Here is a 16,619-nt window from a genome sequence, read left to right on the forward strand (position 1 = left end):
AGGCAGGAGGACCCCATGTTCAAGCCCAGCCTGGGCCATGTGGAGACTTCTTGAGACCCTGTCTCAAAATAAAAAGGGCTGGGGATGTGGCTCAGAGCAAAGGCCCTGGGTTCCGTCCCCAGCACGGCAAAATAAATAAATGAGGGGCCCCTCTATGAGAGGCTCTCGGCAGAATTTCCCCATGAGCATTTCTCACACCGTTCAGGAGACACCAAACCAGACTGGCCAAAAGGAATGGCCGAGAGCAGGGAGAGGGCCCCCGGCTTATTGCTTTGCCCACTGTGTGGTTTGCAGGGGCAACTCGAAGTACCATTACTACGGCATCCGTCTGAAGCCAGACTCCCCGCTGAACCGGCTGCAGGAGGACACGCAGTACATGGCCATGCGGCAGCAGCCCCTGCACCAGAAGCCCAGGTGGGTGATGGCAAGGCCACCAGCATGATGTGCCCGAGTCTGAGGTGGGCTGATGCGTGTACGGGGGGCTCCTGGCCTGGGGACAAACTCACGTCAGCCCCAGGGCAGGGACACGCCAGCCTGCAGGCAACTCAGCTACTGGCAGAGTTCCTCAGATTTGGTCATTTAAAAGAAAGAAGGCCCAGCAAGGTGGTGCACACCTGTCATCCCAGCACCAGGGAGGCTGAGGCAGGAGGATCACTCTGAGTTCAAGACCAGCCTGAGCTCCATATTGAGACCCTGTCTCAAAAACACCAAAATAACGATGATGGTAATATCATCATCATCACATTAAAGTCTTAGGGCTGAAGGTGCAGCTTAGTGGTGAGCGTTTGCCTAGCATGTGTGAGGCCGGGGTTCTGTCTCCAGCACTGAGGAAAAATTAAAATTTTCGTGTACTTTATAGCAATTTTAGATTTACAGCAGAAGTTAGTGGAAAGGACAGCTCTCCCATGCTGCACCCACACACACACACTTGTGACAACGGTGACGCGCTGCTGTCCCTCAGAGCCCACAGTCCACGCCGGGGTCTCTGGCTGTCCGCACTCTGCGGGTATGGACAGGCGCGGCAGGACACGGCTCCACAGGGACGGCGTCACAGCACAGTGTCGTGGCCGCCCTGGCTGTGTGCCCCGTGCCCCGTCTGCCCCTGGCAGCCACTGAGCCCTCCTCGCTGCCTCTCCCAGAAGGCCTTGGAGTTGGAGCCCCAGGGCTTTCATTTTTAAAGTAACGGGGGCAGTGGGAGCGGGAGCCCCACAAAGAAGCCAGCAGCTCAGGAGGAGGTAGCTCCGCGCTGAGGTCGTACCCTCTCCCTGACAGGTTCATCTAGTGGCCACGAAAGGCCGGTTGCTTTCTGGAATGTTCTCTGGTGGGTTCCTCTAAAGGGCCAGAGAGCAAATCCCTCAGAGCTGCGGGCTTGATGGTGTCTGTGGTGACTTCCCTCTGAGATTGTGTCACAGAAGCAGCTGCAGGTGACAGCTGAGCAAGTGGCCATGGCTGTGTGCCAATAAAGCTTTATTTATAAAAACAGTGAACAGTGCTGGCCCCGGGGCCATCATAGTTTGCAGGTGCTTGGTTAAGAGTTCCCCAGATGTCTCCTCCCAGCAGCTTCTAGTGCCCTCCCATGGGAAGTGTGAGCACCCTGAGAGCAGGGGCCATATCACATTCTCCTCCGTGGCTCAGACGGCCACTCAAGAACACCTGGACATGCCGCTGCAGAGTGACAGCGGGGTCCTCCAGGGCCCAGGAGGCGAGGAGGAGCCCCCACCCTCTTGCGCCTGCTGTCCACACAGACTGTCACTTGTCACTCGGCACACGTTTGGCTCTCGGCAAACACCTGTGACTTCTTGCTGGGTGGCGTGTCATTTCCGGAGCAGTGCACGCCTGTCACGAGGACGGGCTTGTGCCAGTGCATTGGGAAGCCAGCGCCGCCGCTCCAGGTCCGTGTGGAGACAGGCACGCCCCCACCCTTCCCACTGCACAGTCTGGGGTGGCCGCTCTCCGCGGGACACACAGCAGGGAGACATCTGTGATTCTGCACAGAGAACTTCCTGGCCTCCGAGGGGAGAAGCAGGGAAAAGTTCACTTAAGTACGGGCGGGCATACACGGTGGGATCCACCCACACACTGGACTATTACTCAGCCACGAAGAGGAAGGAAATCCTCTGCAGCGCAGAGTGACAGCCTTTTATGGCCATCTACAGCGCAGGTGGGTCTTGAGGCCATGCTGCACGCTGAACTAAGGCAGCACAAGGGGTCTCACCGTGGGGTCCCGCTCCCAGAAGGGCCCTGTCAGATCCACAGAGACGGAAGGACGGTGGCGCCAGGCTGGGGAGGGGACGGAAGCCGGCGTTTTCTGGGGACAGAGGCTGAGTTTGGGGAAGTGAGAAAGTTCTGGAGTGGGCGGTGGAGACAGCCACGCGGCCATGGGATCGCGCTTAGTGTGGCTGAGCGGGGTGCTTAAGAGTGGTTGTGATGGCACACTCTGTCCACACGACTTCACCACACTTTCGGAAATGGGGCTCATGATGGCACACGTGTCCCCTGCCCAGGTACCGGCCAGCCCAGAAGACGGACAGCCTCGGGGACAGCAGCTCCCACAGCAGCCTGCACAGCACGCCTGAGCAGGCCATGGCCACGCAGAGCCAGCACCACCAGCAGTATATAGGTGAGGGGTGGCCACGTGCCGGGACAGTCCCCTCGGTACCTCCCACCAGTATGCAGGAAGACCTAGATGGATCCTCTTACCGCAGTCCCTGAGATTTTTGAATAATCGGCATGCGCCCCTGAAATGTGCTGTATAAAGTAACCATCAGAAAAATAAGTACACCTGTCATCCAACCCTCTGGGAGACTGAGGCAGGAGGATCACAAGCTGGAGGCCAAGCTGGGCAACTTAGCAAGATCCTGCCCGAAAATAAAAAAAAGGCTAGGGATGGAGCTCCGTGCAAAGGGCCAGGGTTCAACAAAAAGAGAAATGCGTGCCTGACCATCAGAAAGAACAGATGGTGAGTTCTTTGAAGCCCTTGTGCGCGGGAGTACACAGGATCTGGCTCTGTCCTGGGGTTTCTTTCACGCTTGCCTGGTGCACTTAGGGTCCTCCAGGTGGCAGCAGCCTCTCATTCTTCCCTGTGGAGCCCACAGGACGGGCTCTAGACTTAGCACCTGCCACTCGGACAACCCAGGAAGGGCACTGACATGGGCGCCTTTCTCAGCGGGGCACTGGGCAGTTTCCGCAGTTGTACCGTGGAGGTTCGGTTTGGTTCGGTTCGGTTCTTGCAGTATAGGACCTTCACACTGAGCCATGTCCCCACCTCTTTTTTTATTTTCTATTTTGAGAAAGGGTCTCCTTAAGTTGCCCAAGCTGGGTTGGAACTTGCAATCCTCCCGCCTCAGCCTCCCAGGTTGCTGGGATTTCAGGCGTATGCCACCACTCCTGTGTTATCCTGTGGTTTTTGAGTCTGGACAGAACCCTTGGGTTCTGGGAGATGGGTTTTCGAGGTAGACCGAGATGGTGCCTAGGGAGGCCGTAGCTTCAACACCTCACGTGATGTGAGCCGAGGTCCTGACCCTCAGCTTGTGCTCCGTCCCCAGGCCTGTGCTCAGCTTGTCACATCCCTGGGACGCGACAAAGTTGTCCTTGTTTTGACCCTGAGAGAAGCTGGAAATTACAAAGGTCACCCACCTGTGCGCAGAGCCAGGACGCCAGCCCAGGCCTGGGCCGAGGAGCGTCCGTGCGCCTCCGTGGCTGTGCACGGCCCCAGTTCTAAGATCCCTGTGTCTGACGGCCCGTGTCCTCCCCAGACGTGTCCCACGTGTTCCCAGAGTTCCCGGCGCCCGAGCTGGGCAGCGTGCTGCTGCAGGAGAGTGTCACTCTGCGCGACGTCAAGGCCCTGCAGCTGGCGTACCGGCGGCACTGCGAGGTGACCGCCCCGGCCCCGGGTGGCCTGGGTGGCAGAGAGGTGAAAGGAGCTTCGTGTCCACCACAGGGGGTCCTCTCTGTGGGCGGCAGCTGCTCTGTCCACTGGGCCTCCCGTCTCTCCTGTCACCCCTGCCACATCCCTCGTCGAGCGCCCTGCCCAGGACACACGAGTGAGACACACTGGAGCCCACGCAGCTCCCGTGGACCCCGTCACTTTCCCTCTAGGCCACCTTGGACGTCGTCACGAACCTCCAGTTCCACTACATCGAGAAGCTCTGGCTGTCCTTCTGGAACTCCAAAGCCACTGCCAGCGACGGCCCCGCCTCCCTCCCCGCCAGGTGACAGCCTTCGTCCCCAGACAGTGGCCACAGCCCCACTGCCTCGTGGGCTCCCACCGAACCCCGGGGACCCCTCACTCCCGCAGCAGCTCCCCTGGCTGCAGCAGGGAGGGCGGCCGGGAGCTGAGCGCCCAGAGGGGCGGGCGGCCCGGCCAGGCCCCGCTCACGGGCGCCCACGGCCCACAGTGACGAGGAGCCCGAAGGGCAGGCCGCACTCCCCCAGGACAAGCTCATCTCGCTGTGCAAGTGCACGCCCATCCTCAAGTGGATGCGGAGCTGCGACCACATCCTGTACCAGGCGCTCGTGGAGATCCTCATCCCGGATGTGCTGCGCCCTGTCCCCAGTGAGTGACCCGCCTCCTGGCCGCCCTCGCTCCTGTCTCTTCCCACCCCCCCTCAGACGCTGGAGTCACCTGCAGGGTTTCCTTTCACCTCGTTGCTGACCCAAGGTGACAGGCAGCACACGTGACCCTGTGAGCACTGCCCGGAGCAGGCCGGGGGCCACGGCGGAGGGCCACCTGGGCGCCACTGCCCTGGTCCCGAGGGCGCACCAGCACTGCTGTCCCCAGGGTCCCTGCAAACGGTGGGGGGGCATTTCCTGTGTGACAGGAGTGGCCGCGGCTATGGCTCCTGTCAGCGGGGAGGGGCGCCCTTTAACCCCTGCCGAGATTGCAGCATGGGCTCCTGGGGCACTCAGCACCGTGCCTCTGCGCCCCTGATGCCCCCATGGCACCTGGGGGTGGAGTCAGAGTTACAGGCCCAGAGAGGACCACGGGCGCCATGGCGCCTGGCCAGCCCGTGCCCCTGGAGCTCCCCAGAGCTGTGCCAAGGCCCAGTCACCCTCCCGCCATCCTGAGGGAGGACAGGAAGCCACACAGAGGCCTCACGTGGATGCTGAGGCTCAGACCGTGAATGAATGGGGCAGCGCTCAGTCTTTCTTAATGATCTGCTACCGCCAGCACCTGGCACCCAGCACTCTGGGAGGCTGAGGCAGGAGGACCACAAGTTCAAGCTCAGCCTGGGCAAGTGAGCAAGCTGGTGAGACTCTGTCTCAAAACAGAGCTGGCGACGCAGCGCAGTGCAGGGGCCCTGGCTTCCGTCCTCAGTACCAGACTGACAGGCCCAGCCTGCTGCTTTTTCCAGAGAACGAGAGACCCCAGACACATGGTCTCTTCTGGCCTCAGCTGCCTGGAACCTGGTCAGTGTGGCTGTGAGCCCTGGATGGAGGTCTGAGTTTAAGCCTATTTCTTTTTGTATTAGTTTTCTGGGTTTTCTATTTTTTTTTTAAATTTTTTGTCATTTTGAGACAGGGTCTCGCTATGCAGTTCAGGCTGGCCTTGAGCTTACTTTGTAGCCCAGGCTGGTCTCGAACTCGCGATGATCCTCCTGCCTCAGCCTCCCGAGTTCTGGGATTACAAGCGTGTACCACCAAGCCCAGCTCTGGGTTTTTTAAAGAAAAATTTTATTGTGCTTTTCTTATCCATCTCAAAATAGACTTGAGAGCCACTAGGACATATTTACTTGCACAGCGGAGCCCCTGCGTGACAACCATGGGTCTCACCCAGGGTCCCCTCCCCCGGGTGTGGCAGACAGAGGGCAGTGACCAGAGGCCGCGGTGCTGACTCCCCCGCCCCCTTGGGCCACTCCCTGTCCCTCCCCCACTGTGCCCGCGTCACCCCTCACTGCTGGCCTTGCGGCTGTGTCCCCAGGTACCCTGACGCAGGCCATCCGCAACTTCGCCAAGAGCCTGGAAGGCTGGCTGACCACCGCCATGAGCGACTTCCCGCAGCAGGTCATCCAGACCAAGGTGACAGGCGGGTGGCACCGCCCATGCCCCGGGGACGCTCAGGCCCTGCGTGCTGTGCAGGGACAGCCTGGAGTGGCCGGGAGGAAGAGGGACAAGAGGACCACGGTGCCCTCGCGTCACAAGGGTGACAGCCGGCAGCAGGGGCGTGGCAGAAGATGTCACCTGATATTGCCCACTGGGGCCAGTTTGGGACAGATTGCTTCCGTGGCCGTCACAGCAGGGCCCCTTAATCTCCTTGCCTTCGCCCTGTTACTTGGCCATAACACAGAATTCAATACGTAGAGTTGGCCTGCCTGTGACGACGAGTCCTTGGCATTCTTTCCAACATAGCGTAAATGAATTTTGGATGGCCAGGCGCTGTGGTGAACACCTGTAATCCCAGCTACTCAGGAGGCTGAGGCAGGAAGGTTTTGAGTTGGGCAAGAACGCAGGACTATCTCAAAATAAAAATTTGAAAAAGGGCTGGACTGTATCTCAGTGGTGACTTGTTCAGCAGATAGGAGGCCTTGGGTTCCACCCTTAGCACTGCACCAAAAAAAAACTGCCGGCGCGGCCGAGGGCCAGGCTCCAGCGTCCACTCTGCACGCACACGTCCGGGAACTGATCTATTGCCCGGCAGACCCTGGCGCGGTAGTCACCTAGGCTGGCATCGCAAACCCAGATTCCCACGACTCTCCCCAAGCACCGTCCAGCGGCGCCCGGCAGTCTGTGTTTTCTATAGCCAGAGGGCCTGTAGCAGGCGGGAGGACCAGGCTACCCTGTTGGGACTCGATGCCGCGGGATGCGCTGGCGGGGCCGTCTCTTCTAGCCGTTGCCGCAGCGGAGTATTACTGTGGCTGGCGGGGGTGGGAGGGTGGCGCTCTTTCCTTGGGCTGACCACGCCCCTCCCTCCCGCAGGTGGGCGTGGTCAGCGCCTTCGCTCAGACGCTGCGGCGCTACACGTCTCTGAACCACTTGGCGCAGGCAGCGCGCGCTGTGCTGCAGAATGCGTCCCAGATCAGCCAGATGCTCAGCGACCTCAACCGCGTGGACTTTGCCAACGTGCAGGTGACTCCACCGACGTCCACGTGCGTCCTCCCGCCTGCTCGAAAAGCCAGCACGAAACAGGACCTGGGCCGAGAGATCTCGGGACCCTTTTGTGCTTCCTAGGTGCTCAGCTTCCTGGATGCCAGCAGCGCATCTCCGTCTGGGTTTAGGACAGTGCAGGAACATGGCAGGAGGCCAGGTCACAAGCCCCTAGGCTGTCCTTTGTACCTTATTTGCCTCAGAGCTCAGCCATTTAAACAATGAATACAAGCTGAGCAAGGTAGGGCACGCCTGTTATCCCAGCCCTCTGGGAGGCGGAGACAAGAGGATCGCAAGTTTGAGCCGAGCCTGGGCAATTTAGTGACCTTGTGATATCCTGTTTCCAAATAAAATAAAAAGGCTTGGAAGTGGAGCTGAGTGGTGAGCACTGGCCTAGCGTGTGCAAGGCCCTGCCTGGGTTCTGTCAACATGGCAAATAGTAATAAAACAAATGTGTACGTACAGCGAGAAGAGAGAACACTTCAAAACAAAACGGAGCCGTGCCGCAGCACGAGCTTTGATCCACAAAGGACTCGTGTGAGTCCCTAGAAGCAGGTCAGGCGCCCTCTCTGGGGGCTGTGCTGTGTGCTCAGCTTACCGTTGTCAGAGGCCAGCTCAGGAGAGCCCAGGGTGCGGCGGGGGTGGGCCTCAGTGCTACAGAGCCTGTGGAGGCCCCGAGGCCACCCCTGCACCAACACACAATAGAAACAGCTGGACGCGCTCACGCACACCTGTAATCCCAGCTACTCGGGGGGCTGAGGCAGAAGGACCGATGGTTCAAAGCCAGCCTGGCAACTTGCCGAGTCTTTGTCTCAAAATACAAAATAGGGGCAGGGGGTTTAGCTCAGTGGCAAAGCGCCTGCCTGGCAAGCGCAAGGTCGTGAGTTTGGTTCCCAGTACCGGAGAAAAAACAAACAAACAACAAAAAAGTACAAAATAAAAAGGGCTGGGGTGCTGCTCCTGGTGGGTGTCTGTCCAGCATGTGTGTGGCCCTGGGTTCCATCCCCAGAACAAGAAAATGTTTTTAAACACGATGGCGTGCAGCCCCAGCCGCGGTCAGCGCCTGCCGTGCCTCCCCTGCAGGAGCAGGCCTCATGGGTGTGCCAGTGCGAAGAGGGCGTGGTGCAGCGGCTGGAGCAGGACTTCAAGGTGACCCTGCAGCAGCAGAGCTCGCTTGAGCAGTGGGCCCGCTGGCTGGACGGCGTGGTCAGCCAGGTGCTCAAGCAGCACGCCGGCAGCCCCAGCTTCCCCAAGGCCGCGCGACAGTTCCTGCTCAAGTGGTCCTTCTACAGGTGAGTCCCGCCTGGGCTGAGGAGGGTCTCCGAGGTCCTGCCCCACCCCGCCCCTCAGCCCCTCAGCTACTAAGAGCAATGTGACTGGTGTCCCAAAGGCTAAAAATACTCCCCACCTGGCTCTCATCAAAACAAGCTGGCCAGACTGCAGCACGGCTCAGTGGCGGGCGCTTGCTGAGCATGTGCCTGGGTTCCATCCCCAGCACCACAAAGAGAAGGATCTTTGCTGAGCCTTCTGCTGGCTGCAGAGTTCCTCCTCAGCTCCTTCCTCATGCTCGTATTCTGGCCTTGGTGCCTCAGGGCCTTTGCACTTGTTCTTCCCCTGCCTGGAACATCATTTTCCCCAGGCAGCCATTAGACCCACCCGGCTCCAGACCTCTGCAAATCGTCTGTCTGTCTGTCATCTTCCTTGGTCCCGCCCCTCCCCTTCCATCTGTGTCAGACTGTAACCCCCCTGGCACCCTGGGGGCCTCCTACTGGCAGAGCTCCCTGCAGGCTGTAGGTGTAAGGCTGCTGTGGTTGCTGGGGCTCTGTCCCAAGGCCTGGGCTCTATCCCCTGAGTGCCCCTCTCTCTCGCCTGCCTCAGCTCCATGGTGATCCGAGACCTGACCCTGCGTAGCGCGGCCAGCTTCGGCTCCTTCCACCTCATCCGCCTGCTCTATGACGAGTACATGTTCTACCTGGTGGAGCACCGCGTCGCTGAGGCCACTGGGGAGACGCCCATTGCCGTCATGGGGGAGGTGAGGCCCAGGCCCCAGCCCCAGCCATCCACAGGTGCCCTGCCGCACCACCAACCAGTCCCCCAAGAAGAGGCCCAGCCCACATCCACCCTGCCAGCCCCTCACCCACAGTGCCACTTGCTGTCTCTGGAGTCGCCTCCCCTGGGCGTTTCCTGTCCGTGGGGCCTACGCTGTGTGTCCTGTATCTGGTGTCCCTCGTTGTCACAGCACCCTCAGAGTCCGTCCACACTATGGTAGGTGTCACAGCGTCACTCCTTTCCTGGCTGAGTGACGTCCCAGCATGTCAGTGGACCTTGCTGTCTCGTTAAGTTGCTCAGCTTAAGCTGGAACTTGAGATCCTCCTGGCTCAGCCTCCCAGAGTGCTGGGGTCACAGGCATGTGCCTCTGCCCCAGGCTCTCAGTACATGGAGGTCACAATACTGAGGCCAGTGACGTGCCCACAGCTGGGTACTGGGCCCAGGACTGCAGTCAGCGGGCACTATGGTCCCCAGGCCACCACCTGGAAGCCCACTGTGTTTCCCACCCCGGCCCCAGCACCTGAGCAGTCAGGCCACCCCAGGAGCTCCAGGGTGCCAGGGCAAAGGTCAGAGCCACTTGTCCTGGCAGACGCTGAGTCAAACAGAAGCAGAGATGGGTTTTGCCTGTGACCGCGCTGGCCTCCCCAGGCCTGCAGTCGCGCTCGCCTCCGCGGGCCCTGACCCGGGGCTTCTCTTGCAGTTTGGTGACCTCACCTCCCTGTCGCTGACGCTGCTCGACAAAGGTGCGTATGTCCTGGCTTCCCCCAGGCCCCTTGGCCCCAGGTCACCAAAGCAGGTGGAAACTGGGGCAGCCCCTGGGGGGGTTGGGGACCCCGGGGAGCTGCTGTGCAGATAGCAGGTGGTGGCTGGGAAGTGGCCGGGTCCCTGCGACAACTGGCAGAGGCCCAAGGCCTCCTGCGGCCACATCTGTGTCCCAGGGACCCCAGAGGCCAGGCTGTCCTGGGACGTGACACACGCCACTCACTGCTGATCCAGGCGGTCACAGGCGACCACGTGTCCCCTGTCCCACTGCACCTCTCTGCTCAGGCACTCCTCGGCCCCTCCTCCCCGCAGACGACATCGGCAGTGAGCAGAGTGCCGAGGACACCCGCAGCCTGGGCGAGCCCCTGGTAAAACGTGAGCGCAGTGACTCGGGCCACCACCTGCACGGTGGCATCTAGCACCAACCCTGAGTGCCCTCAGACTCCGGGTCCCAGAAGACGCCTCTCAGTCGCCCTGGGAACCTGGACTTCCTGGCCCCACTGCACTTGTGCCTCTTAGATGACCTGATGTTTTCTCTGACTTGGGCCTGGGGCCGCACACCCGGGACTGACCAGAGAAAAATGTTATCAACGCTGCCAAAGCTGCTGCGAGGTCCCTCTGTCCCTTGTCCCGGGGACGCCCCCCGTCGCAGTGTGAGCTTCGCACCGCGTCCCTGCAAGAGCTGGAGGGGCTGTGCAGAGAGCTGGTCCCACCTCGGGCTGCTGCTCCACCATGTTTTCACCACGGTGACAAACCAAGCGACAGCGTGTCCTCTCCTGGGCCTGCACTGTTGGGGGCACAGAGTCCCCAGTGCTTCTGGGCAGGAGGAGCCCATCCCAGCTGTGCCTTGTGGCCTTCGGCGGCCAGACGGTCCCAGGCTTCCTGCTGTGCGGAGCTCTGTCTCCAAAAGGCAGACCGCAGCCTATGAAAGAACAAGCCATAGAAATGGGTCCCCTCGTGTCCTTAGAAACTCACAGCTGCAAGTCTGATCCTCATCAGCAAGCGCCCAGGGCCAGGGTCAGCATCCCGCCGGGGCCACGGCAGCCGCTCCCGTGTTCTGCGGCCCCTCCAGGAGTCCTCCGAGTGGCTCCCTCCACATGCGCGACCCTGCGTCCCTCTGACGCCTGGGAGTCCCACCTTGAGCTCTTCAAAGTGGAAACTCTGGGGACAGATGACAGCCAAGGACTCACACAGCCCTGAACTCAAGACCGGCTGGGCTTCGTCCCCGAACCACATGCAGAGATCACAAAGGAAGCGCTGTCTAAGGAAATGCAATACTTCCTCTCGTTGGAAAATGTTTATGCCAATAGTTTTGTGCTCTACTTGTTCTTAGAAGGTTTCTTTATGAACGCATATCTCACAGGTCCTCGGTCTCCAGTGTTTTGTTCTCACACAGCAGGCACTGACGTCAGCTCCCACAGCCTTTAAAGCAGCGCCCTGGGGGCTGGGGGTTTAGCTCGGCCACACAGCGCCTGCCTGGCAAGTGCAAGGTTGTGTTTGATTCCTGGTACTGGAAGAAAAAAACAAAACAAAACCAAAAAACAGCGACCTACCGTCCGTGTTGGGGTGGGGGAGGAATGGAGGGAAAGGTGTGCACCTGTCCTGAGGACACCAGGCCCATGGTAATCTCAGTTTGTCTGGTCTTATGTTGAAGACTTAGATGAACCAGGCAGGAAGAATGTTGCTCAGGCATTGCCGCCTCTCCCAGGGACATTCAGGGGCACTGTGATGCACTGTTCCGGGCGTTTGTCCCCGTGCGGAGCCAATACAGGCCGCATCTCCACCTTGTACTGTGCTAACAGGCGTCACGAGCTTCCCGCCCCATTCCCTCTTTCTCTCTTCTTCCTGCCTTCTTCCTTTTTCTTTTGGTCTTTTTTTTTTTGTCTCACTATGCAGTTCAGGCTGGCCTTGAGCTCACTTTGTAGCCCTGGCTGGTCTCGAACTCGCAACGATCCTCCTGCCTCAGCCTCGCAAGTGTTGGGATTACAGGTGTGCGCCACCTTGCCTGGCCTGCCTGCCTTTTCTTTCTTCTCTCCCTTCCTCCCTCCTTCCTTTCTTGTTGTTTTGAGACAGAGTCTCACTATGTAGTCCAGGCTGGCCTCAAACTCAGTGATCCTCCTACCTCAGCCCCCCAGGGACTAAGATGACGTGTGTGTCACCATGCCGTTTTTTTGTTTTTTGTGTACCAGGAATTGAACTTAGGACCTTGTGCTTGCCAGGCAGGCGCTGTGCCACTGAGCCATATCCCTGGCCCTATGCCCTGTTTTCTTATCTTTCTTTCTGGTACTGGAGACGGAACCCAGGTCCTTCACACTGAGTGACATCCCCAACCCCATTTTTATTTATTTTGAGACAAGGATTCTTGATAAGTCACTAAGTAAGATTGCCAGGCTGTAGTCAGACTTGTGATCCTCCTGCCTCAGCCTCCCAGAGTGCTGGGATGACAGGCGTGCGCCCCTGCACCCAGCTTCGTTCCTGTTTCTTATAGCAGCGAGCACAGGGAACGTGCCCGTTTTGGGGGTCTTTGTTCACACTGCAGCCTCAGCCCCCGCCCCACACAGTGCCCCGAGGGCGCAGGCGCGCCCTGCTCTGGGAATAAGAGCAGCCCAGCAGCACCTGGAACAGCTGGGAATAAGCCTCTGATCTTGGGCGTTCCCACACCTCCCCCTGTGCTCCCTTAGCCAGGAGCCTGGAGGCCGTGGCAGCCACACTGGGCCAGGAGGCAGTGCCGGCCGGGCAAGCGTGGCGGGACGACCAGACGCCGGGGCCCCTGCCGAGCCCCTGGTGGTTCTTGACTTACACAGGGAACCGGGGGCTGCTCTCCACAGTCCCTCAAGGATCAGCGCGAGCGTGTCCGCAGCGTCCCACCTGCAGGACCGGCCTGGCTGGGGTGGGGAGGCGCTCTTCTGGGGACAGAAAAGGCCCATGGCCACGAGGGCCCTGGACAAAGCCACCGCTCAGATGCCAGCGCAGTGGCCGCGTTCCCAGACTCTGGCCTTGGCCTGGCCCGGGGTCCCTGACTTTGTGGGCGACACTAACATGGCCCTTGGTTCCCTGGACTGGGGTCTCGAGGCCCCGTGCTTGGTTTGCTGCCTGGCTGTCCCCATCTTGAAATCCCCTGGGGTTTCAGTTTAGATTTGTTCTCTGTTCTCTTGCAGCGCCAGGGACGGAGCCAGGGGCCTTCTCACCCGGCTATGTCTCCGGCCCTTTCGATCTTCCATTCTGAGCCAGGGTCTTGCTAAATTGTGCAGGCTGGGCTCATCTTTAAGTTCTTAATTTTTTTTTTTTTGGTACTGGGAATCAAACTCAGGCCCTTGCACTTGCCAGGCAGGCGCTTGTGCCACCCATCTATATCCTTAGCCCAAAGTTCTTAATTTTTGAACAAAACCAACTTCCAGTATGCATCACAGGCCTCCAAATTGTGTGGTCCGACTGTGAACTCCTGCTGCACACTGGGTGACAGACAGGAATGCATGCGTACTGCCACAGCTGGGTCACAGCCTCGTGTCCTGTCCGCTCTGGGCTCCACAGGATGTCACGTCTCCTGCAGGGCCACAAAGTCCCTCTGTTCTAGCAAGAGCTCCGGGTGAGCCCCAGTCCCAGCTCAAGAAAGTCACTGCTGCCAGTTCCCCGTCGGGACAAAAGACTAGGCGGGGCTCACTGCGAGAACTCAGTATCCATGGAAACCAAACGGGCTGCTTCTCCCAGGGACACTGGGGCCAGGCGTTCTCTGTGGGGCGTCCCGGGCACTGCATGGTGCTGAGCAGTGTCCCCGGCCTCCACCTGCTCCATGCCAACAGCAGCCTTTGTCATGACAGTCACCAACGTCCCCAGACATGGCCCCGGGTCCCCCGTGGCCAGTGAAGATGAATATGGTGTCTGCAGCCCAAGCGATACCGCACACCAGCGGCTGGGTGACAGCTTCACCTGCTTGGCAAATATTTGCTGCAGGAATCAAATGAATCTTGGCGGGGGGGGGGGGTCCCCTGAAGTGCCTCTCCCTGCTGTGCTGTCACCCTGTCTCCTTAGAATCCCCAAACATGAGCTGAAGATTTTTTTTAACCCCCGAGTATCTGGCTACCCTGAGAACCCAGTTACACTGAGCTCCATGCCCAGAGCCCTTTTTACTTCCTATTTTGAAACTGGGTCTCAGTAAGCTGCTAAATTTCCCACGCTGGGGTCAAACTTGCGGTCCTCCCGCCTCGGTCTCCCAGAGTGCTACGCGTACAGATGTGTGTCACCAAGCCAGCCTGAGAGCTGAGCTGTAAAGCAGGCTGCGCTTTCTCAGGTGCCTCGCTGATTCTGCTCCGTGATGCCCGCCTCTAAGACCCCTGCGGCAGCCCCATATCTTGCCTTTCCACTCTGATCTCATGGGCGTGCGGGAAACCCACGCAGTTCCCCCTTGCGGTGTGGTTTTGGGGTGCAGCCAGTGTCCAAGCGCATGCCCCTCAGGATCCAAGAATTCTTCAGCCAGAGCAGAGGGGTTGTCCAGGGATTGACGGCGCTGTCCTGGGGTGGCGCCTGCCTGGCAGCTGGCGACCACTCCATCTGGTGGGGACTAGTTGCTCAGAGCAGCAGGCAGTTGTCAGCGAGACTCCCCACTGCCCCCTGCAGGACTCAGGCAAAGCCTCTTCAAGCGGGAACTGCAGGTCGGCGGCTGCGGGGGTGGGTTTGAATTCATCTGTCCCCTGCCGCCCCCCAGTGGCCACCGTGTAACACAACCGCTTGCTTTCCCCAGGCGTAAGAATCTGTTCGATTTCCATTGGTGAGCGGAAAGACCGCAAGCACCTCAGCGAATGAGCTAGGTCCTCCCTTCACCTCTTGAACTACCCCTTGTCTATACACTCAAAGCACCTCCCCAGACGCCTAACGCTTGTCAGCGGAACAAGAGTCACCTAGTTGACCCAGTGATCGAAGCTGACCAGCAAGGTACAGACTGACCATATGACTGCGGCTGGGTGTACCTCACGTCTGTGTAATCTCTGCCACAAAGGTGTAACCTGAATTTAATTATGAGGGAACAGCAGACAAACCCATGGAACAGTTTGTACTATTTTTGTCTTGATAGGGTCTACGTTATCCAGGATGATTTCAAACCTGAAATCCTCCTGCCTCAGCCTCCCAAATAACTAGGACTACAGATGCACACCATTATTGGCTCTGGGAATCCCTTTGTGACTAGGCTCTAACTCACAATCATCCTGCCTCAGCCTCCTATATAAGGAGGGTTCTTCACCCATGACCTCCAGGCCACGATTCCCAGTCAGGTACTCAGCTTCTTCCTTCCTCTCCCTTCTAAATTCCTTCCCACCCGGCTCTAAGCGGGAGGCTGAGGATTCTGGGCAGTCGTCACAGACTGAGCACTCGCCCAAGTGTTCACAATGGTACAGGGTATGCGTCCTCGCTGACACGAAGCAAGGACTCCATTAATACAGGCACCTTGGTGAGTCCTGTGGACCGGGGATGACACAGCCTTTTCCGTGCCCAGGAAGCCTCAGGACCATGGGGCCCAGTCCAGGTCTGGGGTTGACTTCCGGCGTGAGGCACCCACCCTGGCTGACCTTGGCCTCTGGAAGGCAGCAGGCAGCTCTGCAAGACTCAGTCACACACTGAATATTTGTAAAATTAGCTTTATTGGGTGTGATTTTTTTACCCCACCCCAGATTTAAGGTATAAGTGACAAAAGTTTGCATGTTTCAGGTGTACAACATGAAATCTTGATATGATTGCATCAAGCTCATTAATCTATCCATCAACAAAAAAATTTTTTTTTCTTTTTCAAAAAAAAAAAAATTTTCCTAATGGCACTGGAGATCAAACCCAGGGCCTTCACACTGAGCCACATACCCATACCTTTTTATTTTTGACTCTCCCTAAGTCACTAAACCGTCCAGCAGGGCATGGACTTGTTTTTTTTAAAGATTTTATTTTTTATTTTTTGGGTTTTTTTCTGGTACCGGGAATCAAACTCACGACCTTACACTTGCCAGGCAGGCGCTGTGCCTCTGAGCTAAATCCCCAGCCCCAGGGCATGGACTTGTGATCCTCCTGCCTCAGCCTCCCATGCTGGGATGACAGGTGTGTACCACCACACCCAGCCTAACTTTGTATCTTGAGTACTTGAAAATATTGCCACATGAACATGGATTGGGGGGGCTGACGTTTCTTTGACATGCAATTTCCTTTGCATATATACTCAGTAGTAGGAAGACTGGATCATATGGTATTTCTACTAAAGTTTTTGAGAAACCTCCACACTGTTCCCCACAACTCTGACTCACATTCCCACTGACAGCCTGGAAGAATTCCCTTTCTCCATATCCCAACCAGTACGTACCAGCTTTGGTTGTGACTATTGTTTCCTGTATTGGAAACTGAACCCAACTGAACATGCCAGGAGAGCACTTTACCTGAGCCACACCTCTGGCATTTCTTCATCTTAAGACAGGGTCTCACTAAGCTGCCTTGGCTGGCTACAACTTTCGATCCTCCTGCCTCAGCCTCTCAAGTACCTTGGATGACAATCATGCACATCCAGCTTGTCCTGTCTCTTGGTAACAGCCATCCTCACAGGTGTGAGGAAAATTTTATATACAGTAAAATACACATTTACAGTTTTATGAACTTTGACAAACACGGGGCTATGTCACAACTCTCCCCGCCCCCCAACCCGTCAAGATTAGAATCTTTTTTTTTAGACAGGGTCTTGCTATGTAGCCTGTGCT

At 58.2% G+C, this 16,619-nt stretch overlaps 1 protein-coding gene across 9 annotated transcripts in view; it reads left to right on the plus strand.

The window, feature by feature from the left end:
- Rfx2 (regulatory factor X, 2 (influences HLA class II expression)) overlaps window positions 1–11,260 on the plus strand; it is a 70,657-nt gene extending 59,397 nt beyond the window's left edge. For 6 of the 9 annotated variants that reach the window (XM_005405740.2, XM_013505326.1, XM_013505325.1 and 3 more), the window contains 11 exons: window positions 295–414; window positions 2,505–2,620; window positions 3,756–3,874; window positions 4,099–4,211; window positions 4,398–4,555; window positions 5,921–6,018; window positions 6,916–7,065; window positions 8,167–8,375; window positions 8,962–9,115; window positions 9,833–9,875; window positions 10,180–11,260. In XM_005405740.2, the coding sequence (XP_005405797.1) occupies window positions 295–414; window positions 2,505–2,620; window positions 3,756–3,874; window positions 4,099–4,211; window positions 4,398–4,555; window positions 5,921–6,018; window positions 6,916–7,065; window positions 8,167–8,375; window positions 8,962–9,115; window positions 9,833–9,875; window positions 10,180–10,313 (1,414 nt within the window). In that variant the 3' untranslated portion in view covers window positions 10,314–11,260. The other 3 variants (XM_005405733.2, XM_005405737.2, XM_005405736.2) reach the window with 2 other exon arrangements.
- The last annotated feature ends 5,359 nt before the right edge of the window (window positions 11,261–16,619 follow it).

This window comes from Chinchilla lanigera, unplaced genomic scaffold (assembly GCF_000276665.1).
Source record: "Chinchilla lanigera isolate Chin_1 unplaced genomic scaffold, ChiLan1.0 scaffold00094, whole genome shotgun sequence".
Taxonomy (NCBI): Eukaryota; Metazoa; Chordata; class Mammalia; order Rodentia; family Chinchillidae; genus Chinchilla; species Chinchilla lanigera.